This window comes from Castanea sativa, chromosome 9 (genome assembly GCF_040712315.1).
Source record: "Castanea sativa cultivar Marrone di Chiusa Pesio chromosome 9, ASM4071231v1".
Taxonomy (NCBI): domain Eukaryota; kingdom Viridiplantae; phylum Streptophyta; class Magnoliopsida; order Fagales; family Fagaceae; genus Castanea; species Castanea sativa.
In genome coordinates, this window is record NC_134021.1 from 17,822,889 (window position 1) to 17,850,411 (window position 27,523).

At 34.8% G+C, this 27,523-nt stretch overlaps 2 protein-coding genes across 2 annotated transcripts; one reads left to right on the top strand and one right to left on the bottom strand.

Annotated features, from left to right (window-relative positions):
• Nucleotides 1-17,278: 17,278 nt before the first annotated feature.
• On the bottom strand, nt 17,279-18,331 carry LOC142609479 (uncharacterized). Its single transcript, XM_075781072.1, has 3 exons — nt 18,069-18,331; nt 17,847-17,875; nt 17,279-17,676 (listed from the first exon to the last, which is right to left on the bottom strand). The coding sequence occupies exons 1-3, from the start codon at nt 18,196-18,198 to the stop codon at nt 17,374-17,376; spliced, it is 462 nt and encodes a 153-aa protein (XP_075637187.1). The 5' UTR covers nt 18,199-18,331; the 3' UTR covers nt 17,279-17,373.
• A 4,459-nt stretch (nt 18,332-22,790) lies between these two features.
• On the top strand, nt 22,791-26,500 carry LOC142610966 (aspartate aminotransferase, mitochondrial-like). The gene is made up of 10 exons (XM_075782954.1): nt 22,791-23,161; nt 23,277-23,362; nt 23,796-24,002; nt 24,215-24,320; nt 24,837-24,941; nt 25,008-25,180; nt 25,476-25,635; nt 25,741-25,836; nt 25,975-26,069; nt 26,195-26,500. The coding sequence occupies exons 1-10, from the start codon at nt 22,958-22,960 to the stop codon at nt 26,265-26,267; spliced, it is 1,305 nt and encodes a 434-aa protein (XP_075639069.1). The 5' UTR covers nt 22,791-22,957; the 3' UTR covers nt 26,268-26,500.
• The last annotated feature ends 1,023 nt before the right edge of the window (nt 26,501-27,523 follow it).

A 27,523-nucleotide genomic window follows, 5' to 3' on the forward strand; every position in this document is an offset into this window, starting at 1 on the left:
GGAGTGACTCTCAAGGCCATCATGGCACAGCTTGTGCACATAAATGCTCGCCTTGACACTCTCAATGATGAGTTGTATCACGTGAACACCCATGTTGGTCGTATCGCACGACGACAGACTATCATGGGTGGTTTCACTACTTCTTCATCTCCATCTCCACAAGCTTCAGAGGATGAGAGTGATGATGATGGTTCCGGTAGTGATGATGCTAATGAGAACGATGGTGCTAACTCTTCCGGTGACGAGGAGATGATTGCTTCTCAGTGAATTACCCTTTGTCATTCGTGACAAAAATGGGAAGTAGTTTTGGGTATGAGAGTAGTCATGTTCTTAGGGGGAGAGTTAGTATAGGAGATTTATGTTAGGGGGAGTGTTTATTTTTATGAGGGATGTAGTGAGGACTTTTTGTATATTTTCTTTTCTTTATCTTTTAAATACATTGTTCTTACTTTGTGATAGCAAACCTTGTACTTATTTTGATATATATATATATATATATATATATATATATATATATATATATATATATATATATATATATATATATATATATATATATATTGAGGTTGTTATTACATTCTTTCACCTGTCTCTTCATGTGTTGCTTCTTTTCTCTCTTTATGCACATGCTTCTTATTTATTGAATGCAATTTCTTATTTCCGTTTTCACACTAAGATGCCATGATGAGTTTTGTTTAAAAGTATTTCAAAAATACAGGTTGTCAAAGTCTTTCTTGCCATAAACTCTCTTCTTGCAAAAATTTTCAAGAGTTTGTGTTAGGATAGATCTTATTGTATTCAACAAAGTGAGTATGAGTTGAGTGATTTATGACTTCTCTCATATTTCATTTTGTTTGTTGTGGCTTTGTCATGGATTGCCAAAGGGGGAGATTGTTAGGACATATGTGAATCATGTTAGGAATATATGTCATCTAGAATTGGCTAATCCTATAACAAAACGTACTTTACTTGTAATTGGGTAGATCTAGGATATGTTTAATACTTCAAGGAACAAGAGTTCAAGTCCAAGTGTTAAAGTCATGTAAATCTGTCCAAAAAATAAGTGAAGAGATGCTGGATTTTAAAGCTTGACAGCTATCTCGACAGATAGCATCTATCGCGGTTTAAAAGGGATCTTTAGCCCAATACTCGACAAATACTCGACAGATAACCTATCTATCGAGATTTACAAAAATCAGTTTTCCAGATCTGATTTCACACCAAACCGTGTATACATGTTTAGGCTTTCTTTTCTTACAACCCTAAACATATATAAGGATTCTTTTAAGGGCCGTCACAGAATATACAAGTGAGTGAAACTTGATGCAAAGTTTTTTTTCACAAGCATATTGTGACCGGAGACATATGCCCTAGTTCATCTTTCTCTTGAAGAAACTACTGCATTTCTACGTCATAGGGTTTTGTAACCAAGGAGTTTCGTGATCTTCATTGTGTTGATGAACTAAAGAATTTTGCAGCCAACATCCTTCTCAAGTTGGTAGTTAGTCACGTACTTGGATCCGTGCATTAATTGGTTATTCACGTACTAGGAGTCGTACATTGAAAATGAGAGATCGTCACTACAGAACAAGTCCAATTGGGTATTGGGGTAAGGGTTCAATTGTAGGTTGGTATAAGATACTGGGATTCCTTTACTTGTAACCGTTTGTTGTGATAATAATGGATTTTCGGGAGTGGTGACCTTAAAATCACTAGGTGGGGTTTTGCCTTGGAGGTTTTTCCTATTCGTAAACAAATCACCGTGTCAACTTTATTTTCTATTGCATTTTAACTTCGTGATTTGTTTGTGCTACCACGCATATTGCACGTTAATTGGATTAATTAATTACCTTGGCTAATTAATCAATTAATTTATCACAAGGGATCAATACATTCTTGGTCTATCACTTTGCAGCCAACATCCTTCACAAGTTGGTGTGTTAGTCACGTACTGAGATCTGTGCATCAATTGGTAAGTCACGTACTTGGAGCCATCCATTGAAATGAGAGATTGTCACTACATTACAAGTCCAATTGGGTATTGGGGTAAATGTTCAACTATAGGTTGGTATAAGGTATTGGGATTCCTTTACTTGTAACCGTTTGTTTTGATAATAGTGGATTCTCGGGAGTGATGACCTTAAATTCACCCGATGGGGTTTTGCCTTGGTGGTTTTCCCCTTCATAAACAAATCACTTGTGTCAAATTTATTTTCCACTGCATTTAACTTAGTTGGTGATTTGTTTATGCTACCACGCTTATTACATGTAATTGAATCTAATTAATTAACCTGGCTAATTAATTGATAAATTTACCAAAGGGGTCAATACATTTTTGGCCGATCATAGTTGTTTAACATGTTTTTGTTTATTTGTTTTCAGTTTTGCTTTATTTTGTTTTTCATAAAAAAAATTGAAAAATTAGAAAAATACAAAAACAATATGTGTTTTGTGTACATTGGTACTTGCGTACCTTGGATGGCCATTGAAATAAAGTTTTCTAAACTTTGTATTTTGTTGCTAAGATGAAATCTCAATGCACAACTAAGTAGGTGAGCTTTGTGGCTTGTATTTGTGATGAGTACGATTAAGTAATCTCTTATACTTAACACTCATATCACTCTCTTTGACACGAATGACTAGAAAATCCTAAGAGAAAGACATAAATAACCATCTCACCACTAAAGCCCGCCAATCGTGAATAACATCTCTATGCTTCGGCATAGCAAAATTGTGATGTTTAAGCTTACATAATTGGATATTTCTTCTCTCTCTCTCTCTCTTATATGCTCATGCATGATATGCTAAAAAAGAAAAAATTTTGCAAAGAAAAATAAAATCAAAAAGCTTTTAAATATAGTTGCAAGCGTGTTTCTAGGAGATGTGGGAGTTATAGGATATACCTCGAAGGTGATAGTCTCCATCAAGCAGTTATGATTGTGTGTGAGTGAATTTGATTTTCTCATATCTCAAATCGTCATAATATGAGACACTTGTGTACTCTTGCTATGTTTTCACACAACACGCAAATTCTTTGCTACTTTTGATACATGTGCAAGTACAATATGATTTGGCCATCACAAGGAATATATGTGTTAATGTATACTCACTAAATTGTCTTGACTTGTTTTTGAAATATAAAATTGGTTAGACTTTTTTAGAGAGTGTGTGTGTGTGTGTGTGTGTGTGTGTGTGTGTGTGTGTGTGTTTTGGATCCATGTATGCTTTGCATTTTTCTTTTTAAGAGATGTTTTTGAAAGCTTAAAATATTGTTTGGATCTTTGGTTGAAAAGTTTGCTTGATTGCATTCATTTCTATGTGTTTTTCCTCTCTTTGAAACATCTATTTTTATCAAGCTCAACAGCTTCTCGACAGATCTCAATAGATAGTTATCTATCGAGACCCCTGAACTTCTTTTCTCGACAGATCTTAACGCATTTTCGATCCATCAAAGCTTTCTAGAATTTGTCTCGATAGTTTCTCAACAGATTCTCGATCCATCGAGAAAGGTTCTGCCTGGCCGATAGCTTCTCAATAGCTGTTCAATCCATCGAGGTATTTTTGTTGTCGACAGATTCTCGACAACACCTCGACAGATTTATCTATCAAGAATCAGTGCTCGATAAAATCTCGATAGATTCTCAATCCATCAAGACGCGTTTTCCTTAAATAGCTTCAGCGCGAAATCTAGTTCATTTCTCTCCTTTTCTCTTTGACGGAAACATTTCTTTCTCTCTCCTAAACACTTTTCCTTCAACCCCTTCATCTTCCCCTCTTGGATTTCAGCCTAAACCTTGCATTTTCCCTCTGGTATGCCTCTCTAATCTCTCTTTCTTCATACATTTCACGCATTTAGACCTAGGTTTTGGGTTTTCTTGATTTTTTTGGGGTTTTTAAAAATCTTTGAGTATTTTGTGAAATTTTTGGATTGGGTTTTGTTTATATGATGTTATATGCTCATGCATTGCATTACATTTGCGTTTTCACAATGTTTCATGCATTATAGATGCGTGTTTATATGTTGAAACTTGTGTGGTGGTAGGATTGGATTGGGTTGAACCCATGATGCAATTTTCTTTGCACGTCACATGCTTATGCATTGTTCATGCATACGTACCTTTTCATTTCCATATTTGGTACTCTATGTTGATGGTGCTTTTCTATTTGTCTCCCTCTCTCTCTCTCTCTCAAATAGTTTGTGCATGGCACCCAAGCGCAAATCCGCTCCGTCTCAGAGCCTTCTTCGTTTCGGGGCATCTTCTTCTGATCCTACTTCTCTTCACATTCGGTTCCATGATGAGAAGGCCCTAAAAGACTTCTCAAAAAACTTTTCCAGACGTGGTGTTCATTCTAAGCACCACGTGATTCTATCGGATTTTTCCGATACTACTCTACCCACTATCATTCATAGTAGGGGATGGAAATCTCTATGTGAGATACCCATGAGTTTCCCTACCGTGATCATTCAAGAGTTCTACTCCAACATGCACCGTTTTAAAACCTCTATACCTCAGTTTTCTACATGCATTCAAGGTACACATATCTTAGTCAATCCGAAGATCGTTTCTAAGGTACTACACGTTTCGAGGGTATCGCATCCTGATTATCCCTTGTGTCCACGTCTGAGGACTATGTCTAAAGACGAACTTTTATCTCTTTTTTGTGAGACACCTTCTTCATGGGGTGATCACCAAAACACCTTATGCTCGGGCTTTGCAAAAGGTTCGAGGTTCCATAATATGGTGATAACATTGTTCTCTTTTTCTTGTCTCACTATAACTCCATTACAGAGCATCATGCTCAGTTTTTGCTTTCCCTCATTGAGGACCTTATTATAGACTTTTCCTCTCATTTCATTCTCTCCCATATAGATGTCTATAAGGATACAGCGACCCGTGATAAGCTTATCTTTCCTTCCGTTATCACAAGCATCATCCGCCATTTCTCTACTCCTTATCCCGAGTCTTCTCACTTCACCGTCATGGGTGCCATTAGCGCTGCGTCTGTTTGATGAAGCGAGGCCTAGCTTCGATCGAAGTGGCCACGAACCGAGACGGCGACTCCTCCAGCCCATTCCACTCCCTCCACTTCCGCTCTTTCTTCTTCTTCTGTGGGTGGTGTGACATTAAAGGCTGTCATGGCACAGCTTGAGTGCATGGATGCTAGCCTTGATACACTCACTACTGAGTTATATCAAGTGAACACCCGTGTTAGTCATATCGCACGATGACAGGCTTGCATGGGTGGCTTCACCGCATCTCCATCTCCCTCTCCATCTCCACAGGCTTCAAAGGACGAGGACGATGATGATGGTTCCAATGATGATGGTGATGATGAGGATGAGGATGAGGATGCTAGCTCTTCCGGTGATGAGGAGATGACCGCTTCTCAATGACTTGCCCTTTGTCATTCGTGACAAAAAGGAGAAGCAGTTTTAGATTGATAGTCATGTACTTAGGGGGAGAGTTAGCATAGGACTTTTTGATAGGGGGAGTGTTTTATTTTATTTTTTAGGGATGTAGTGTGGATTTATGTATATTTTCTTTTCTTTCTTTTTGGATACATTATCTTTTTGTATACCGGTCTTGTGACCATTTAGTGATAGCAAACATTGTACTTATATCTCTTTTCTATATATGATGATGTTGTTATCATTTCACCTATCTCTCTATGTGTTGTTTCTTTTCTCTCTTTATACACATGTTTCTTATGTATGCAATCTTTTATTTCTATTTCACACTAAGATGCCTTGATGAGATTTGTTTAAAATGTTTCAGAAAGATACGTTGTCAAAATCTATCACACCATGAACTCTCTTCATACAAAGTTTTTCAAGAGTTTGTGTTAGGATTAGATTTTATTGTATTCAACAAGTGATTATGAATTGAGTGATTTATGACTTCTCTCATGCTTCATTTGTTTGTTGTGGTTTTGTCACAGATTGCCAAAGGGGGGAGATTGTTAGGACATATGTGGAACTTGTTAGAACATATGTCATGTAGAATTAGCCAATCCTTTGACAAAACGCACTTTACTTGTAATTGGGTAAATCTAGGATGTGTTTAATACTTCAAGGAACAAGAGTTCAAGTCTAGTATTGAAGCCATGCAAAGTCTGTCCAAGAAACAAGTGAAGAAGTGATGTTCATTAAATCTCAACAGATAGCTCAACAAATAAATCTATTAAGGTTTAATGTTTAATTCTCGACAGCTCTCGATAGTAGCTGTATCTATCGAGAATTATGAAATTTAGATTTTCAGATTTATTTTTCAAGCATATCTAATTTATTTGTGTAAGGTTTTTTTTCTCACAGCCCTAAACATATATAAGGATTATTTTAAGGGCCGTCTAAGGTGATGCAAAGTGATTATTCACTCAAATTGTGACCAGATACAATTTCCCCTAGTTCATCTTCTTTGTAGAAGCTACTGCGTTTGTGCCCCAAGGGTTTTGTAACCAAGAAGCTTCTTGATCTTCATCGTCTGGATGAACTGAAGAATTTTGCAGCCAACTTCTTTCTCAAGTTAGTGTGTTAGTCACATACTGAGATCCGTGCATCAATTGGTTAGTCACGTACTTGGAGTCATGCATTGAAAGGAGAGATTGTCACTACATTGCAAGTTCAATTGTGTATTGGAGTAAGGGTTCAATTGTAGGTTGGTATTAGGTACTGGGATTCCTTTTACTTGTAACAACTTGTTTTAATAATAGTGGATTCTCGAGAGTCGTGACCTTAAATTCACCCAGTGAGGTTTTGCCTCGGTGATTTTCCCTACTCGTAAACAAATAACATGTGTCAAATTTATTTTCCGCTGCATTTAACTTAGTTGGTGATTTATTTGTGCTACCACGCTTATTGCATGTAATTGAATCTAATTAATTAACTTGGATAATTAATTGATTAATTTACCAAAGGGGTCAATACATTCTTGGCCTATCACTCTACATAACCAAAGCAATCACAAGGAAACCATACGAATAAATAAGCCAAAGAGAGAGAGACAACGAGAAATATACCCGCTGTTGTAGCCTTCTGGATGTTGATGCTACTTGCATTACACCCAGAATGGCAAGAACATGGTCGTATCGAAATTCTTAAGGTCTGGGGAGATCAATTATCTAATCTCTTTCAAGACATGGAAGCATTTGGCAAGTTGAAAATTGTATTTAAATTTTCATTTGGCATTTTAAATTTGATGAAAAGAATACATGACCTTGATTAGTCAATTGAGAATCTATAGACGACCCTAAAATTTTTGAGACTAAGAAATGAATTTTATCTAAAGAATGAATTTGCGCAATCAAGTGTCGTGGAAAGTAGAATAGAAGAAAGGTATGCTCTTGGATGTCAAACTCCCTACCCCTCTTATGTATTTTTATTACATACATTGGATTGGGATCTCGATTTGTTTTCATATGCTAAAAGTTAGGACCATAAACCATATGACCTCTTGTAAAACCCCAATTTGTGGGTTGGAAGTACAAGGATAATGACAAGTGCACACATCTTAGTGCATACAATAGTACACATGCCAATGTGACAAGCATGTATTTAAGTGTACAAATATGTGTAATTGGGTGTGTGAAATAAACAGTCATTCTACAATCACCTACAATTTTTCATGTTATATTTCTAGGTTTGGGGTTATAGTTTTAACATTAATTAAGGAGCCATTGAATGACTGGAGCTTGATTCATTCGGAATCTCTATTCCGTCAAGTTTTGTAGGTGCACTAAAAAGGAAAATGCCAAATATTTGAGTGCAAACTACAAGCAAATTACTTTTTACCGTTCTGAAAGACTCTGTGCTTGCATGCTTTGTAGTTAATTATCTGGTTCGATGTGTCTTATCTCGACAATATACTTTCTGTTCAAAAAAAGGTGTTCTCTGTGAAATGTAAATGCAATTTGCTAGTTTCAGGTTAGTACCTAGCTATGCGCTCTTTGTGGAGGATCAAGGATGTGCTGGAAGTTATACCTGATGCAGTTGTTGTGTATGAAGCTGCAGCCTCGCACATACAGAGACCAACAAAGGTATTTTTCTACACATAATGAAACCGCCCATCTTGCTCTTTCTTTGTGGTATGCTTTTTTTTTAATCAGATACATGATGCATATATATATGCACAAGTAAAGAGAAATGCATGGAAGCACACAAAATTAACATCTTACCTATGCTTTTGTATGATTATAACAGCTTAAATGGCAAGCATATAAAAGATGCATGGATTTGTCTACTAATTTTCTTACCAATAACTTGATATATGTTGTATTTTTCCTTTTGTCATTAGATAGGTAAATGAGAATCATGTCTAATTTCTGTGAGCTGCTCCATGAAGTGAACTTTTCCAGCCTTATATGAAAGAGAACATTATGACACTAACGTGATCAAACATTATGAGCTAAGTGGGATTTAAGGTCCCCCATGGAGCTCTCTCAAGTTAAAGAAGCTGACGTTGACAAATATTTATCACTCCTAGTCAAATTATCACTTTTTTTTTTCTTAAGTTTAAAATCCACCAAAGTACTAATCCCTCTATTTCCTTGTAGCAGGGTTTCTTGGGCACCCAAAATGTGACTTCTTTAGATGAGCATGGAGAATATCCTGACTTTGAAATACCTGCTAGATATGAATAGGGTCAAACCATAAGAAGAAGTTATGTTAGCCAGAGATTCAAACCAAGAAATAGGGAAACTGAGGATGATTAGGAGCTTCCAAAGGATTCCTTGTGATCTTTAGGGCTTACCTGACGACTCAAGTAGACACGAACACACACACACACACTTTCTGTTTGGATAGCTTAAAGTGCTTTCACATTTATGGGTTGGAAACTGGTGGACATTTGAGGGTCCTGAGTTTACAATGTGTTGCTGGATTCATTTGGTGAGCTAATATAGCATTCATATAATACAATAGCAATCTGAGAAATGAGACCAATTGGGTTCTTTGGCTTGTTGAATAGGTAATGATACTTTTTTTTCTTTTTCTTTTAATAGGCCAAGAATATATTGACCCCTTGTGATAAATTAATTGATTAATTAGCCAAGGTAATTAATCAATCCAATTAACATGCAAAACGTGTGATAGGACAAACAAATCATCAGCTAAGTTAATATGCAGCGGAAAATAAAGTTTACACAATAATTTGTTTATGAATGGGGAAAACTTCCAAGGCAAAAACTCCACTGGGTGATTTTAAGGTCACCACTCCTGAGAATCCACAATTATCACAACAAGCAGTTACAAGTAAAGGAATCTCAATACTTTATACCAACCTACAGTTGAACCCTTACTCCAATACACAATTGGACTTGTTCTATAGTGACAATCTCTCATTTTCAATGTACGGCTCCTAATACGTGTCTAACCAATAGATGCGTAGATCCCAATACGCGACTTAATCACCAACTTGAGAAAGATGTTGGTTGCAAAGTTCTCCAGTTCATCAACACGATGAAGATCACGAAGCTTCTTGGTCACAAAACCCAACGGCGTACAAACACAGTAGCTTCTTCAAGAGAAAGAAGAACTAGGGCAAATTCTGTCACCGGTCACAATTTGCATGAACAACACTTTGCTCTACACTTGTGCAACTGTGCAACCTTTGACGGCCCTTAAAATAATCCTTATATATATTTAGGGTGGTGAGAAAAAAAAGAGCCTAAACATTTACACATAGATTGGAATGAAATTAGAACTGAAAATCTAATTTTCATAAATCTCAATAGATGCTATCGAGCTAAACTGCCTTTTAAACCTTGATAGATGCTATCTGTCAAGTTTTAAAATCCAGCACTTCTTCACTTGTTTCTTGAACAGATTTGCATGGCTTCAATACTTGGACTTGAACTCTTATTCCTTGAAGTATTAAACACATCTTAGATCTAGCCAATTACAAGTAAAGTGCGTTTTGTCAAATGATTAGCCAATTCTAAATGACACATGTTCCTAACATGAATCACATATGTCCTAACATCTTTTTTGTCTGAAAGTAGTAGATATTTCACTAAACAGGGCAATAGCACAACGAAGATACATCACACTGAACTTGAGTAGTAGATACTTCATTTTGTTGAATTAGTATTCGTACTTGACTCTTTGCATTATGCTCTATTACAACAAAGCATAGAAAATAATGAACTGTTTGTCTTGGGAAAAATAAACAAAGGATCCTATAAGTGCACTGGACAAAAACTTTACCCTCAATATAACTATTTATACACACTGTCTTTTTGAATTAACAGTTTGCATTCCCCCCCCCCCCCCCCACCACCCCTTTTTTTTTATTTCCTGAGTATTTTTGTTCAGAAATTAGATAATTCGAAGTGCCTTTGCTGCATTGCATTTCATGCATGATGAGTTTGTTTCCTCCATATTAACCGAAATATTGCCTCTTTCATGATGCCAAAGGTTTTCAAAACAAAGATATCTATTTTAGACTACTTAATTGCTGATAATGATATTTAATAGAAACGCTTTTGAAGTTATTGTTATATATGAATGACTAATATCTCAAATAATCTCTGTTTCAGCTTTCTGTTTTACAATCAGAGAGTAACTATTCATCAAGACCACCAGCTCTTCCATCGACAAACCTGCCATCATTAAGCTCAAGACCCTCAACTCCTACTACTAGGCCTCAAATTCCGGCAAACTTGAATTCCCCCCTTCTTCTGATGAAAACTAGACAAGTCTATTGCAGATGACGTCTATTTCGCTCACCTTGTTTTCTCTTCATGTGTTGCTTAACCATGTGTCACTTGGTTCAAGGGTGTTTCATCTTGTACTAAATCAATGCTCATCAAGCAAATGACTAGAATAAAATAGAAGGTTTTGTATCTAGCAAAGTTATTCTATTCCATATCTGGGTTCCTTTTTTTCTTGTTTTATGTTTTTTCATCTTTCCGGATTAATGTACACTGGCAACTTCGATGGCTTGTTGGCTCTTTTGAATAATCAGCAACTAAGTATTCTAGTTTTTTAATTTGTCTTTGTAAGACCAGTATTTATTTTTATTTTAAGTGCTTTCAAGAAATTGAATAGCTTTAGATTTAGCAAATGGAAGACTGTTGTGAGATGTCATTTTTTTTTCCTTCACTTAGAGAAGGGTGTTGTAGATGGCGCCTCAAATATTTGTAACATAAGTCTCTAGTATTAAATTTGTTCCATTAAATTTGAGATGAATGAAATCTCATCATTTAAAAATGACAGTAATGCCAAGAATTTTGTAACTCAAATGGGAGAAGAGGTTCAAGCTGCGGGTTTAGCAATATATTATAACTATCTCAAGATATATATATTGCTTACTACCAAAACTTGTTAATGATTATTAATGTATAAAAGAGGAAAGCCAATCAACACAAATATCAGATGTTATCTAACAGAATTTTTTTTGATATACAACGTAGACAAGAGTCTTCTTAGGACCATATCACCTAGAATGTAAAGGCTCCCAACACTTCATAATGGAATCTACATGCAAAGATAGTTTAAATATATGTAACTGCTTATAAGTTTTATGCTTACCCCAAAAGATAGAAATGTACCAACCTTAGTGGCTCCTAAGTCAGACGTAACACCATTGAAATTTGATATCAAGGTGTCCATAGTTTGAGAATGGAATTCCAGTGACTAATAAATCTAGTAAAAACAACGATTCAGCTAGGAGTAAATCAAATAAGCAAAAGAGAGAGTCATTAATTATTTTGATTATATAAAATTTGCAATATTGATTGCAGGTCATTCAACCAACAAAATAAAAACTATTATATGTTTGAAGAAAAAAAAAACTAGCAAAACAGAAAGTTACCACAAAGTCTACAATCAATTAAGATCGCCACTCAACCATGACAAAAATGAAGGAGGTAAGTCCCTTGCTGGTTTATAAAGCAGTGGTTCATAAGGCGACGGTTTATAATTAGTGCAAATGGGACGGTGAGATTCTTTCATCATACACAGGATTAGGGCATAGCAGTTGACAACTCAAAGGCCACACTCTATGACGATAGACAAAAGCCTTGAACACGAAACCTTAAAAGGTTTTCAGAGCGTACTCAGCAGCAGCAGCAGCGCAGGACTTGGCCTCAAAATGAATTTTAATATTAAGCCCAGCAGCGAGCATTACCATAATCTTCACAAGTCTCACAAATTCAAAATCCGTGCCCTACACCAATTTGTTCAATTCAAATTGAAGATTATTAAGTATATAGACCAATATACAGAAAGATAGGCAGATATTAGAAGAAACAAACCTTAACTTCGTTGTAGCGCTCTAACAGCATCTCTCCATAAAGAGAATATTCATATCGTTCCTTCTCAGAAAGCAGAGGAATAAGCAAGTTTAATACTCTGATTAGTTACACATCACAGAACATACTGTACAACAAACCGAGTCTAAAGACAGACGCACACAATGTTGCGCTTGCACATACCTTCGTATATGGGAACCATTTTGGCCGAGGGTAGGCAGTGGGGGCAGGGGGAAAGGGTAGGATTAGGATTAGGGGGAGGGGGAGGGGGAGGGATTTTAGAAGGGCGAGAGAGGTTGATTTTGAGGATGGGGTCTGAACTCCAACCTATATTTGGATCAATAACAGCTTTGCCTTTTTCATGTTTAGAAATGAAGTCATCATATCTAAAAAGATTACGTCCTCATGGTCCTCATTTGCCATCATTCAATCTTTGAAAAAAAAAGGGTCAATAAACATCCACAAACAGAGAGTAGAGTAGAAGTTTTGATAAACGGTCTATCGAAACCTTAATTAGAAAACAACAAAACCAAACTAATCCAAAATTGAAAAGGCATGCTATAGGGCGTAAACTGAATGCTTAATAGATACAACAAGGGTTTTGAAAGCTCGGATTTATGTTAAAATACAAGAGCTTGTTTAGACCCCAAATTAAAAATTACAGCTCAGTTGATTTTACTTTAACTTAAACTAAGTGCGGAATAGAGTAAATGCGAGCGAACAAACAAAATAACTACTCTAAGCCATATTCAATAAAACATAGCAGTAAAATGAAAGCTAAAAAAGTAGGGAAGAGAGATGCAAACACAAAATAACACGCCGATGTGCTATCGAAGAGGAAACCAAAGAACTTGGCGAAAAACCTCTCCGCCGCCCTCTAAGCGGTAAATCGATCCACTAGGCAATAAGTTGGGATACACGAATAGCAAAAGACCCTCCAAGCTCCTACTCCAATAAGGCTTCTCGAAACCGTGTCTTATTTAGCTTTCCGGATCCTGCAATGCGCTCGATTGCATTCGCCAAAGCTTGGCTTCTTCCAATGCTTCCTAGCAGCACCAAAAACTCACTGAACACTTAGTATGGGTGTAGTAAGTGCTTGGGCTATCAACCTCTCAAGGATTTAGAAATAGAGAGGTAGGAGTAGAGGAAAACCACAATGGATGGTGTGTAGAATTGTGGGTATGACAATCTCACACTCTCAAGGGTTGAGGCTAGGGTTTTCTCTTCTGAAAAGCTCTCTACTCAATATGTGAGTAATGATGGTATATATAGTGTGTATGAGGATATAGTGAAGCAAATAGGAAAAAATAGTAAAACAGACTATTTCGTGGGTGTCTCGCGAGAAGGCCTTACCAGCGAGACACTCGCGAAAACCAGCTGTCACTATCTGTCATGACTCTTCGCATTCCAGTCATGTGTAAGGCACATGCATCACTTCGCAGGATGCTTAGTCGTGAGCTACCCGCGAGAATTCTTCTATCTTCACATGCTTGAGTCTTCACACACACACACTCTCTCTCTCTCTATCACACAACCCTTACAATAAAATCCCACATAAAATACAGGGTATAAAAGATTGAATAAAATTACAATCAAATTTGGCACGGAATTAAAGCTAACACAAAACAGTTGTAAATCACAACTTTACAGGTTTTGATCCTGAATCATTGATAAAATTAAAGTAAATTACAAATTGCCCCCCTTCTAACTTATTGAAATTCAATTCGCTGCGTTTTTGGCCATGGAGTTTCAAATAAGCCATGTTGATTCCTAAAGTTTCACAAATGAGCAGTTTAATATCAAAATATTTTTTTGTACATCAACAAAGAAATTAACAAAAGACTAGGTTCCCAAGGATTTGATAGGTAAGTATTCACGTTAGCTCGTGTAAGATGGCATAAGTGCCAAATTTTGCCCAACCAACTTCAAAAATCACTCACATCAATTATGCATCCATTGTGCAAAATGCATTTTTATTACAGTATTTGTGCAAATATACACAAGCACTTTTTTGTGCATTTTAGATTTTTTTTTTTTTTTTTTTGGCATTTCCTAAGGATGGATGAAGAGAGAAAATGAGGGTCTTGGTTTGTAGAGAGAGAGAGAGAATTTAAAAAAATAAATAAAATTTGATATTTTAATGAATTAAAGTATAAAATAAATAATCTAATATGGGTGTTTAAAAAAAAGATTAAATTATATTGCTGAAATATAAATACATCTGATCACACTGAATAATATCTCAATAAATTAAATATTTCATGTTTTAAGTTAAAAGTTGATGTGGTATTATTAGATAGGTAGAATGTATTGAATTTTAAGTAAAAAAACTAGTGTAACTATTTCTTATTAGATAGTGTAAAACATTTGTTTTACTTTACTTTTACACCCCATCTTTATCAAAATTGAACTCTTTAAAAAATGATTAGGTAAAATAGAAAAATAAATTCTTATACTAAAATAAACGAAAATTTGTACGAATTGATGTTGATAGGGTACTGATTTTGCCTATCTCCAAGTCGTCCATAAAAGTCGTCCGTAACCCGGCTGGAATTGTAAACACCATCTGGAACCTACCTGCAACTACCTCGTCCAAGCAAGAAGAGCTCTGGACGAGATAAGCACCACCAGAGAATAGGCGCTCGTCCAGAGCGCGGACAACCTCGTCTTGAAGGAGTTTGTCTGTCAGACGAGACAGCCCCTGCGCAAGTGCCAAAGTATACTCAACTAAGGAATTCCAGGACAAGAGTATCATACTTAGGAAAATCTCCGAATATAATGTGATAATTCCTTATCCCACGCATAACTGTCAGGTATCCGTTGTGAAATAGAAGCAATAACTCCTAAACGGTTATGGGAGTTACATTTGACCCTTGCGCCTCCTTGAATCCAGGGAAGGTTCCAATTTTGATAACCGTCTATGAAGGCACTATATAAAGACTGATTCAAACAAGGCAAAGGTATGTGGATTTTACTCCAAAAAAGTTGGAACTCCAAAAATATAGAGAGAAAAATTGACTTTGCCATCGGAGGGTTTTTGGCTGGCAGCCCCGGTCACCTTTGATTCGCTTTTCTTTTTTCTTCAGGCCGCAGAGAGAGCAAGTTGTCCTTTCAAGTCCGAAGCATCTAGCCTACTGATCTTCTTTGCATCATCAGATGTGAATGCTTAGGGTGGTTTTAATTTTTGGTACACTATACACAAGGAGTTGGAGTTGGAGTTGTCATTTAGGGTGAGTTTGAATTTTTTATTTCTTTGAGTCCTTACCGAAGCAATTCTAATAGAGACTCGTGGGAGGCCTTAATTGGATATGTTTAAAATATAAAGAATTCAAATGAACGAAAGTGAGGTAACAGACATGAATTGAATTTTAGTCAAATATAGAAGACCGTTAAAAAAAATTTTAAAAAAAAAAATGTGCACCTGACTTTTGGGTTGCAGGTCATTCAAAAAAAAAAATTATATGTTCAAATTTAACCAAAAAACGGAAATTCACTACAATCAAAGGACGAACAACTCTGCAGCAATCCCAACTCAGTGATGACTCCTTTTTCCAATGAAAATCGCTCCACCCGCAATGTTTCAAAAGGGAATTGAAGTATTCAAAAAGGAGGGGGGGTGGGGGCGGAATTAAAGAGTAACAAAATATGTTCATTAGTGGTTTTCAATGGATATCGACAAAGTGTTTAAAATGTCATGGTTTATAAAGCCTGGTGCCAAAACTGATAAAACTACTTGTTATTTTTATTTGAGTGCTTTCAAGAAACTGAATAGCTTTAGATTTACCAAATGGAAGACTTTTGTGAGATGCCATTTTTTTCCCTTCACTTAGAGAGTGTGTTGTAGATGACGCTTCAAATGTTTGTAACATAATCTTTAGCATTAAATTTGTACCATTAATTTTGAGATGAATGAAATATCATCATTTAAAAAATTGAAATCTCTTCAAACACGAAGTGTTTGGGAGTTGAGGGAAAAAATATTCGAATTACAAATTTAACAGTATATTATAATTATCTCAAAAAATATATATTGCTTAGTACCAAAACTAATTAATGATTATTCATGTATAAAAGAGGAAAGCCAATCAACACATATATCAGAAGTCATCAGTTGACGAAATAGCTAGATCCTTGTTTCACATACACCACAGACATGAGTAATACTAGAACCATATCACCTAAAATGTAAAGGCTCTCAACACTTTATGGGATCTACATGCAAGGATAATATAAACAAATGCAACTGCTTATAAATTTATAATTACCCCACTTTTTGACTTGATAGAAACGTACAAACTTTTTTTTTTTTTTTGAGAAAGAGAAATGTACCAACTTAGTTTCAAAGGATCTGGCTCCTAAATCTGATGTACCATTGAAATTTGATATCAAGGTGACGTGTACATAGTTTTTGTTTAAATGGAATTCCGGCGACTAATAAATCTAGTAAAAACAACGATTCAGCTAGAAATAAATAGGAGTTAATCATGCAGGCTAAGATTTTAAGCCTTTGAAAAGAAATAGCAGATTTCCTAAATGACTAATGATATATTTAGTCAATCTCAATTTAATTCACTGGAGATTTCGGTCTGTTTGGATACTGCTTATTGTTGAAAACTAAAAATACTGTAACAAAATAATTTTTAAATGTGTAAATAATATCGTGAAATCCAGATTCAAAGTTAATTTTGTCAAATTCCGTACTTGCAGATTTCGTGAACCGTGCACGGAACCCACTGTTTAAAACCCAGATGCAGATTTCTTTTTGGTATCCAAACGTGTTCTACATCTTTCAATAGTCCTAGCTTAAGACAAGGCAAAAGCATTGGAGTAAAGCATGCAAATATCAGGTAAAACCTATGAATTCTCATTCAAAGAGAGACCTTTTTCTCTGCAAGTCGTGGGAGAAACCTATAATCCCGGCTGCAACAAACATGGCATAGAGGTAGTAACAAAACAACAAAGTTAAAATTAAGATCACCCAAAGAAAAAAAAAACACAATGAATTTATCCCCCTGAAAATTAGACATGCAAAAGAGACCGTCACTGATAATTTTGATTATATAAAACTTGCAATATTGGTTGCAGGTCATTCAAACCAACAGAACAGAAAGTCACTACAATCAATTAAAGATCACCACCCAACCTTGAGAGTCGGGGCAAACACGGATGACCTGCCACTTCATAAGTGCACACGGGGAGGCGAGATTCTTCATCATACAAGTAGTCAGGCTGATCAGGGCATAGTAGTCGACAAGTCTCGGGCCACACTCTATGACGAAAGTTACAGCACTTGAACACGAAACCTTCAAAGGTTTTCAGGGTGTACTCAGCAGCAGCAGCAGCAGCGCTGGACCTGGCCTCAAATTGAATTTTAAAATATACGCCAGCAGCAAGCATTACCATCATCTTAACAAGTCTCACAAATTCAAAATCCGAGCCCTACAGGGCCGGCCCTTCCCTTAGGCAAGATAGGCAATTGCCTAAGGCCCCAAGTGGAAGGGAGGCCCCAAATTTTAAAAAAATAAGGGGTAGTAGTGAAAAAAAAAAATTAGTACCAGACTTAAACCAAAAAAAAAAAAAAAGTATCGGACACACCAAAAATCCGGTATTGTTATCCTCTGGACCTCTGGACAAACAAAAAATTATCCAGATAAACTACAAATCCAGTCTAAGAGATTAACCACAAAACAATCACAATACAAAACAAATAAAAACAATTCAAAAAATCAAACCCTAAAAATTTTACTTTTCTCTCTTGCTCTCCGCCTCTCTCTGTCTGACTGTCTCTCATTCTCTCTGATTCTCTAATCTCTCATTACCTTTCTCTCTTGGCTCTTGCAATTGAACCAATTCAACTGAAGCAGTGAAGCAAGCCGCTCGCTGCAAGCGACGGCTGGACGGACCGCTCGGTGTCGCCACGTCGGCGCCTCCCTCTCCCTGCTCCCTCATCAGTCACGGAGTCCGAATCTGCTCTCCGCCAGACCGCCTTCCTCCCTAATCCCTCACGGACTCCAGCCGTTCCCTTCATCTTCATTCTTCAGGTATAGTTTATAAAATTTTGGGGTCCAGTTGTTTGACTGATTCTGATTGAGTTTGAGTCTTTGAGATTGCTTATGCTCTGTTGTTTCAGCATCAACATTTTCTGGAAAATGGTTCATTTTTCAAAGAGCATTTTCTAGAAAACTATATCATTTTCCAGTGTTTGGTAACGACCTTGAAAATGAGCTTGAGAATGTTTTCTGGTGTTTGGTATGCAAATTTTTATTTTTATTTTTTATATTTCTTGTGTAATTTAAAACATGCGTATTATGTAAACTAACTAATGTAATCAATATTAAAAAAAAAACCAAGGATGAATTTGGTTTTCATACTAAAATTTTGACAATAAATACAATAAAAATTAGTTGTCAAATTTTCGTGATCTCTACCACTCATTTTACTTATATATATGGACAAGAACGTCCCCCACACACACACACACATTTATATATATATATATATATATATATATATATATATATATATATATATATATATATATATATATATATATATATATATATATATTAACCATTTGTCTATATACATAAAATTGACAGGAGAATACATCTTTAATAAGTACAAAATAACAATAACTTTTCATTGTCTATTCTTTTTGCTAGTACACTAATTGTTTACTATGGTCAACCAAAAGTCTTTAATATTACTCAAAATATGTATTTATATAATGTATCTATATAATATATCATCACTACATAATATCTGCATAATGTATCTATCAACAAAAAATATTATGCTATGTAAAAGTAATTTAGAGCCATATAGGTACTATGTTTAAAATTTTCGTCTTTTACTTCATTCATTCATTCTTTCTTCTTATTTATTTTTTATATATATTTTTTAGCACTTTTATGTGCAAAAAAAAAAACTTATACATGGAATCCATCAAACCAAAAGTTTCTTAGAGAAAAAAATAAAATCAAGTTTGAAATTCAAAGTAAAGAATTGAGATTTTGGTAGAGAGGAATGAATAATTACCGCTGCAAATATGTTCTCTTTTGCAAGTTGGTAGAGACGAATGAAATAATTACTGAGCAATGAAGGAAAAAAAATCTACTCAAAGAATTGTGTTATAAAGGGGAAGAGAAATATGGAGAGAGAGTAAGGGAGAGAGATCTATGGAAGAGGAGAGACCAGAGTGAGTGATAGTGAGGGTGTGAGGAAAGAAAAAGAAAAGGGAAAAGAGAAAGAGTGAGAGTGAGAGAGTGTACTGTGAGATAGAGATTGTTTTCCAAAAATTTTTTTTGGAAAACAAGCTATAAAAAATAAGCCTTATTTTTATTAGGATTTTCCATTGACTAAAGATAGTTTTCTGTTGACTAGTTTTTTTTTATGCTACCAAACATTGGAAAATGTGGAAAACTATCTTTACAGAAAGTTTTCCAGCAAAACAAACAGAGCGTTAGTGTATTCTTGTAATTTAGTAATTAATAAGATTGAGTTTGGGCCTGGACCGCCTGATTGAGTTTGGGCTTCAAGTTTTTTTTTTTTTTTTTTTTTTTTTTTTTTTTTTTTTTTTTTTTTTTTTTTTTTTTTTTATGATTCAGCCACTTTTATTTCAATGATTCAGCTTTTCTTTTTTTTTCTTTTTTGCTATAGATAGGATTTGTTTTGTTTTGTGTTTTTTTTTTTGGGTGGGTATTATAAATTAATAAGCCTAGTGTTATAGTTCAATAGTTGCGCTTAAATTTTTGTTATGCCTATACTTATTTTTTTTTAATTTTAATCTTGTGTTTATATATATATTAGTTAGTGGTAATATATTAAATAAGTCTTTATTTATGCAGGTTGAGATTGCTAAAAACTTGTTATTGTTCGGTGAAACTACAACAATAATTTCTATATAAATCAGGTTCTATTTCTCAATTGCTCTACACTTGAAAGTTATTTTTTATTTTAGTCTTTATAAATATATTGTTTGATTAGAAATATCTACTAGAAAATATGCATCTGCATATGAAAAACTTAAAAAAAGAAAAAAAGAAGAAAAATTAATTGAGTCTCAAGAAGGATCAATGGATAAATTTGTTATTAGTAATAAACAAAATATAACACAAAATTTAGATAAAAATATCACAAATGAGCAAGAAATTCACCAAAAAGAGTTAGAAGATAATGAACTTCAAAATAATTTAGAAGAAAATGAAAATAATCATGAAAATGTCACAAATGAATAAGTTCACCATAATGATGTTCAACTAGAAGAAAATGAAAATAATCATGAAAATGTCACAAATGAACAAGTTCACCATAATGATGTTCAACTAGAAGAAAATGAAAATAATAATGAAAATGTCACAAATGAACAAGTCGCCAAGAAATTTTACAAATAAAAGATTATACTCCAATTGACATACTAAATTATATAAAAAGATTAGATTCATTTCCAAATACATGCATTGCTTATAGGATTTTCCTAACAATACCTGTTACAGTAGCTATTGCAGAAAGAAGTTTTTCAAAATTAAAATTAATAAAATCATATTTAAGATCGACAATGTCCCAAGAAAGATTAAGTGGATTAGCTATACTATCGATTGAAAATGAGATGTTAGAAGAACTTTAATACAAAAATTTAATTAGTCAATTTGCATCTCAAAAGGCAAGAAAAATAGATTTTAAAAGAAATATATTATAATATAAAAATATTAATTTAATATTAATTTAATTAATATATAAGTATAAAAAATACCCCATTTTTAATTCTCGCCTTAGGCCCCAAAATGTCTAGGGCCGGCCCTCCCCTCCCCTACACCAACCCAATTTGTTCAAATTGAAGATTAATAAGTATATAGAGAGAAAGATAGAGATAAGAAGAAACAAACCTTAACTTGGTTGTAGCGGTCTAACAACATCTCTCCATAGACACAACATTCATATTGTTCCTCCTCAGAAAGCTGAGGAACAAGCAGGTTTAATTTTTTTTTTTTTTTTTTAAAGACCTTCTATTCTTCTTTTCCTAATAAAAAATTAAAGGCCCACACATTGCACGTACCTCTGGGAGAGATAGTAGCGAGCGAGATTGAGTGTGTGCATAAACAGTAATCCAAAATTGAAAGGGCCGCGAGAATTAAGTTACAGGGCGTAAGTTGAACGCTTAAGCTTAGTTTGGATAGTGCGTTTTGTGGCCACGTTTTAAGATTCTGTGTTTTTTTTTTTTTTTTCAACGTGCATGAACAGTAACCGGTACTGTTCATGCGCGTTATTTTACTGTGCGGGAGACCAATTTCACTATTCACGCATTGTAGCTACACTGTTTACGCACTGTTCATGGAACCCACAAGCACTTTATTCAGAAAAAAAAATATTAAAAATGGGTCCCACAACACTATTCACACATTTAAAAATTATTTTGCTACAGTGTTTTCAGTTTTCAGTTTTCAGCAATAAGCTCTATCCAAATGGACCCTTAGTAGATGCAGCAAGCGTTTTGATGCTGAATGAATCATTGATAAATTTTAATTAAATTACAAATTGCCCCTTCTAATTTTTATTGAAATTCAATTCACTCCTTTAATTTCACTTTGGTGAATAAAAGCTTTCTATAATTTCAAAAATGTGTACTATTTTCCGTACATCGGTAAAGAAATTAACATGAGACTAACGTACTAAGGATATGGTAGGTAAACATTTACATCAGTTTATGCATTTGTTGTGCAAAATGCATTTTTGTTACAGTACTTGTGCAAATATTACACAAACACTTTCTTGTGCATTTCATTTTTTTTTTTTTTTTTGCACTTTGTGAGGATAAAGAAATAGAGTAAATGGTGATTGTGATATGTAAAAGTAGAGAACCAATTAAATAAATAAATAAAATTTGATATTCAATGAAATAAATTTTAGAATAAATAATCTAATGTTGGTGTTTTAAAAAATAATTAAGCAAAAAAAAAAAAAAAGGTTCTTATATTAATATATATATAAAATTGTACAACTTGATGCGAATGCTTAGGGTGGTTTTAATTTTTGGTATGAAATACACTGTGAATTGGAGGCTTGGAACTGTTATTTAGGGTGAGTTTGAGGTTTTTATTTTTATGTTTTGAGTCCTTAACAAAGCAATTTTAATAGAAGACTAACGGGAGGTCTTAACTGAATATGTTGAATTAGAGGAATCGATTGAATGAATGAAGTTAGAGACCCGAATTGAATTTTGGTCAAATATAGAGGGTGTCAAAACAAAAAATGTGCACATGCTGCTTGAGTGGTTGGTTGTCAACAAAGTTTATTGAAACCTATTACGTCGACATAGTGGGCATATATTTTCATAACGCTATGTTCGTTTTGTTACTATAAAAGTACCTTTTAAGGACAATACTTTTGCCTAAACACCCACAAAGTCGCCACAACAATCACTTTGAAAACGAAAAGTATGCTTTTTTATTTCTTTTTTTGGAAGAATAAAGTACAAAACGAAGGTCGGTTTTTTTCCGTTGATTCCTTAAAAAAACCGAGGAGCCCACTGGAACAGAAGACGAGAACATTAAAAAAAAAAAAAACCATGGAAATGGGGAACTCTCTGTCCTTGAAAAACCATGGTCCACTCAACTTTCTTCTTCTTTTACCTTTACCAAAACATTATATTCTTTACATTCATCATCGGAGTCACAGTGCTTGTTCAGAATCAGAGTGTACAAGAAATTGAATGAAACCAAGGATCATCATTATCATGTGGAGTTTCATGGGATCAAGATTAACTAGTTCAACAAGGTGTATGTCAACCTCAACCAAGGCCCTTAATAGGCTTGGTTGGTGGGACCGTGTGAGCCCAGCTTCTAAGGACCCCATCACTGGTGTCACTGAGGCTTTTCTTGCTGACACTAATCCCCACAAGATCAATCTCGGAGTGGTACACTTTTTTCTTATAAAAATGCTTGCTTTTTTTTGCTTTTATAAATTATGATTCACCTTTTTTTTTTGTGTGTGTGTTTCTAATTTGTATGTGATACTGGTTGTAATTACAGGGAGCTTATAGGGATGATGAGGGGAAACCAGTTGTTCTTCAATGTGTTAGAAATGCAGAGGCAAAGATTGCTGGTTGTGATTTTATGTGAGTTTTAATTCTTTGGTGTTCTTTGATTGAGCTCAATCTTTCTTCTACTTCTTCTTCATTTGTTTTCGCTAAAATTCAATTCGGTTCTTTGACTTTTACTTTATGTCAAATTAGTCCTAAGGTTTAATCTTTGTAAATTTAGTTCCCCACTACGTAAAAATGAGTCAATCTAGCCCTTATGTCCAAATCTGTTAGCAAACAATTTTGTATAAATATTCTTTATTTTATTAAAATCTAATTGAAAACATAATGAGATGTGCCATTTAATAAATTGATGATGAGATGTACCATTTAATAGATTGGTGAGTAGTAGTTTAAAAAAAAATTGAAAAATTGTTATAATCTAGTAAAAGTCAAGGAACTAAATTGAGTTATTTTCCCTACTTCCAAGTATTATATTCTAGTATGATTTTGTTAGAAATGTTGGTAGGGAGTCAAATGCAACTGCAGTGGGTTCAAAATTGGTGGAGGAGAGTGTGAAACTGGCTTATGGAAAAGATGCCAATGTTGTAAAAGAAGGGACTTTAGCTGGGCTCCAAGCTCTTTCAGGTACTGGTGCATGTCGTCTCTTTGCTGAGTTTCAGAGGCGTTTCCATCCTGAATCACCAATTTATTTTCCTGATCCAACTTGGCCCAAGTAAGCTTGTTCTGTACTCTTTGAAAAGGTTTTTCACTTTGTATGTTGATTTCGCTATTTTATTATTATTGCTTTTAGATTTGATGAGTTGTTATTATGTTTAAATTACTTGTTTCTGCATCGACTTGGAATAAAACATAACTTGATCAATTAATCATTGCTTAAGTACTTTGGGTTGTAAATCATTTCTTTTTTTATTGTGCATTTCATAGCCATCCCAATATCTGGAGAGATGCCCAAGTTCCAGTAAGAACCTTCCAGTACTACCATCCTGTTTCGAAGGGTTTAAACTTTGCAGCTCTCATGGATGATATAAAGGTATAAGAGTCTACTTGGATTTGTTAGTTATGAGGTTGAGGATGATACTGTTTCTATTGATGCAAAATAGATGTCATGCTTTCTAAGCGTCTAACGCTTCATGCCACTCAAATAAGAGAAGCATATTTGTTCAATCAATAATGAAGTTGCTAAATTTAAGGACTCTTTGTTTGAATATGAAAATCCCTTTAGAACATTGTCAATAAAATGGTCCTTTTTGACAATCTTTTGATGGAAAGAAAGTAAATTGAGTGTTTAGACTGCAGTCAATTAGAGAGGATTTTAACTTTTCCTTATTCTTTCACCAAAGGTAGAAACTCATGCATATAACATGCATTTTACAAGTTTTCGAATTTCGAGTCGAAACATGGAATCAACCAGTACCCGCTTCTGTAATCTTTAGCCAATGGAATATTTTTTGCCTACATTATCAATTGACTCCTGTGTATTACCTTATACAACAATGGAACAAAGGAAATGATTGACTGTCTTTCGTCTATTTCATTTGATGTTTAGAATGCCCCAGATGCTTCCTTTTTTTTACTACATCCTTGTGCTCACAATCCAACTGGAGTTGACCCTACTGCAGAACAGTGGAGGGAGATCTCATATCAATTTAAGGTAATTTGTTAAATATAGTATTTACCATATTTTTCAATATCTCTAATCATTTCAATCATTTTTCAGGTAAAGAGTCACTTTCCCTTCTTTGACGTGGCTTATCAAGGTTTTGCAAGTGGAGATCTTGACATGGATGCCCAAGCAATCCGGATTTTTCTTGAAGATGGACATTTGATAGGCTGTGCTCAGTCCTTTGCCAAAAACATGGGTTTATATGGACACCGAGTTGGTTGTCTCAGGTAATGAATTAGTGAGCACTTAGTCTAAAAAAATATGAGAATCTCTATCGTTTTAATCAATGGGCAACAGGCAGTAAGTAATGGGGCGGTATATGTAAAATGTTTTGGAAACAAATTTGGATGAGACAGAGCAATGGACTCCCTTTCCATACCCATATAGATTCAATCTTTAGGTGGACAGCAAGTACTACCTAAATAGTTAATGTGTTATTATGTTACCAAAATGGCTCTCAATCTGTCTTTTGGTATGGAATTTAGCATTTGTTACTTCTTCTTACCCCGCTTAAAATTTTAGTGTCCTTTGTGCTGATGCGAAGCAAGCAGTTGCAGTTAAAAGCCAATTGCAGCAGATTGCCAGGGCAATGTACAGCAATCCTCCTATTCATGGTCTATTGCTAGTTTCTACAATCTTGGGTGATCCAGAGACCAAGGCGCTTTGGGTCAAAGAGGTGAAGGTAATGAAAACTTTCATATGTTTTTTTGGTCCATTTTTTTTCCTCTTCCATTCGGAGTAGGGACTAATATGTGCCTTTATTTATAACCTTACACTATAATATAAGGTCATGGCAAATCGTATTCAACAAATGCGGTCTACTCTGCGTGAAAGTCTTGAGAAGTTGGCTTCTCCTCTCAACTGGGAGCACATAACTAAGCAGGTTGGGTGTTTGTGTATGTCTGTTTTGGACCAGTATATGCTTGTTTCATGACTGAAGTTTTTTAGTGTGGTTTCACAACAAAATGTTTGACTAGTTGAGCACAAATTCTAGTTAACTCACAGCTGTGCTATGCTGTAGGTTGGGATGTTTTGCTTCTCTGGCTTAACTGCTGATCAGGTTGATCGGCTAGTAAGGGAATTCCACATATACTTGACTCGAGATGGACGTATGAGGTATATTTATTTTTGAAAAATTAAAATTTTTGTTGTTTGTACTAATTCCTCCTTTTATTTTAAAATTTTTTTATAAAAAATGCCATAAACTATTTCTACCTGTACTTATACATCATCATCGGCAGCATGGCGGGTGTAACTACAAGCAATGTGAGTTACTTGGCAAATGCAATACATGAAGTTACAAGATACAATTGAGAAGCCTCAAATGTCTGTTACAGGAGTCTTTAGTATTACATTTGTACCATTTATTTTGAGATGCTTGAAATCCCATCCTTTACACATGATGTTACTTACTACCAAAAGTTAATAGTGATTATTCAGGAATATAAGAGGAAAGCCCATGAATACATATATCAGATGTTATCAGCTATTGCTGAAACTGTGGTCCAGGGTCACAAATGATGAAAGCTAGTTCCTTGTTTCCTTTACACTGCGGGCAAGGTTCTTATGGGGACCATATCACCTAGAATTTAAAGCCTCTTACGCTTCCTATAATCTATAGATTTAGAACATTCCTTGTGTGGAATCTACATCCAAGGATAGTTTAGATCTGTGCAACTGCATGTAAGTTTATATTTATCCCACTTTTTGCATTATAGAATGTACCACCTTAGAAAAGTTCTGGCTCCTCAATCAGATGCTGCACCTTTGATTTGGACTAGTCATTTTATCTCTTATTTCTTTTACATGATTTAGGACCATTTAAAATTTTAAATGACGTATTGCTAGATATACTTAGATTTTCTCATTAAAAAAAATTTAAAAAAAAGATATACTCTTAGATTTGTAATAATTAAATAAACTGAGATACATCCATTTGAAATGAAGAGAATACTATTTCAAAGAAAGCAAGAAAAAATAGTACACACATTTCCTCGTCTTGTCTACCATCAATTGCACGACTTGTAGCATAGGCTAAACTGTAATTCTTGATGGAATTCCTGTCTCGATGCCAGAAAATGATAAAAGAAACTGACAACAAATGGAAGATTGCAATAGTGTTAAAGATCATGGTACACTTAATCTTGAGTAGAAAACTACTACTCAGGCAGGTAAGCATAAAAGTTCAAAGCAAAACAAAACAATTTGCTACTTGACAATGGAATGTCTGGGGTGAATGCACCAAGGAATAGGATTTCTTGTTTCTGTCTAAAATATGCCTTACAAATGATGGCCCAGATGCACATGGAGCCACCAGGGACAAAGTCCAAGTTGCTAGCAGATGAGTGCCCACAATAAATAAGGAACGAAAATGACTTGAAGAAGTCTTTGTTAGTTTGATTAATATCCCAGCCTCTGCCTTACAATTTGGTAAGGTTTTTCAGACTTTTCTTAATTGATTAAAATGCGAACAATAAGATCTTTAGGATATGTTTCTGGCTTCCATTTTCTTGGTTGACTAAAAGAATAGAGGATTTTCTTGGAACATCTCAATGGACGTGTTAATAGAA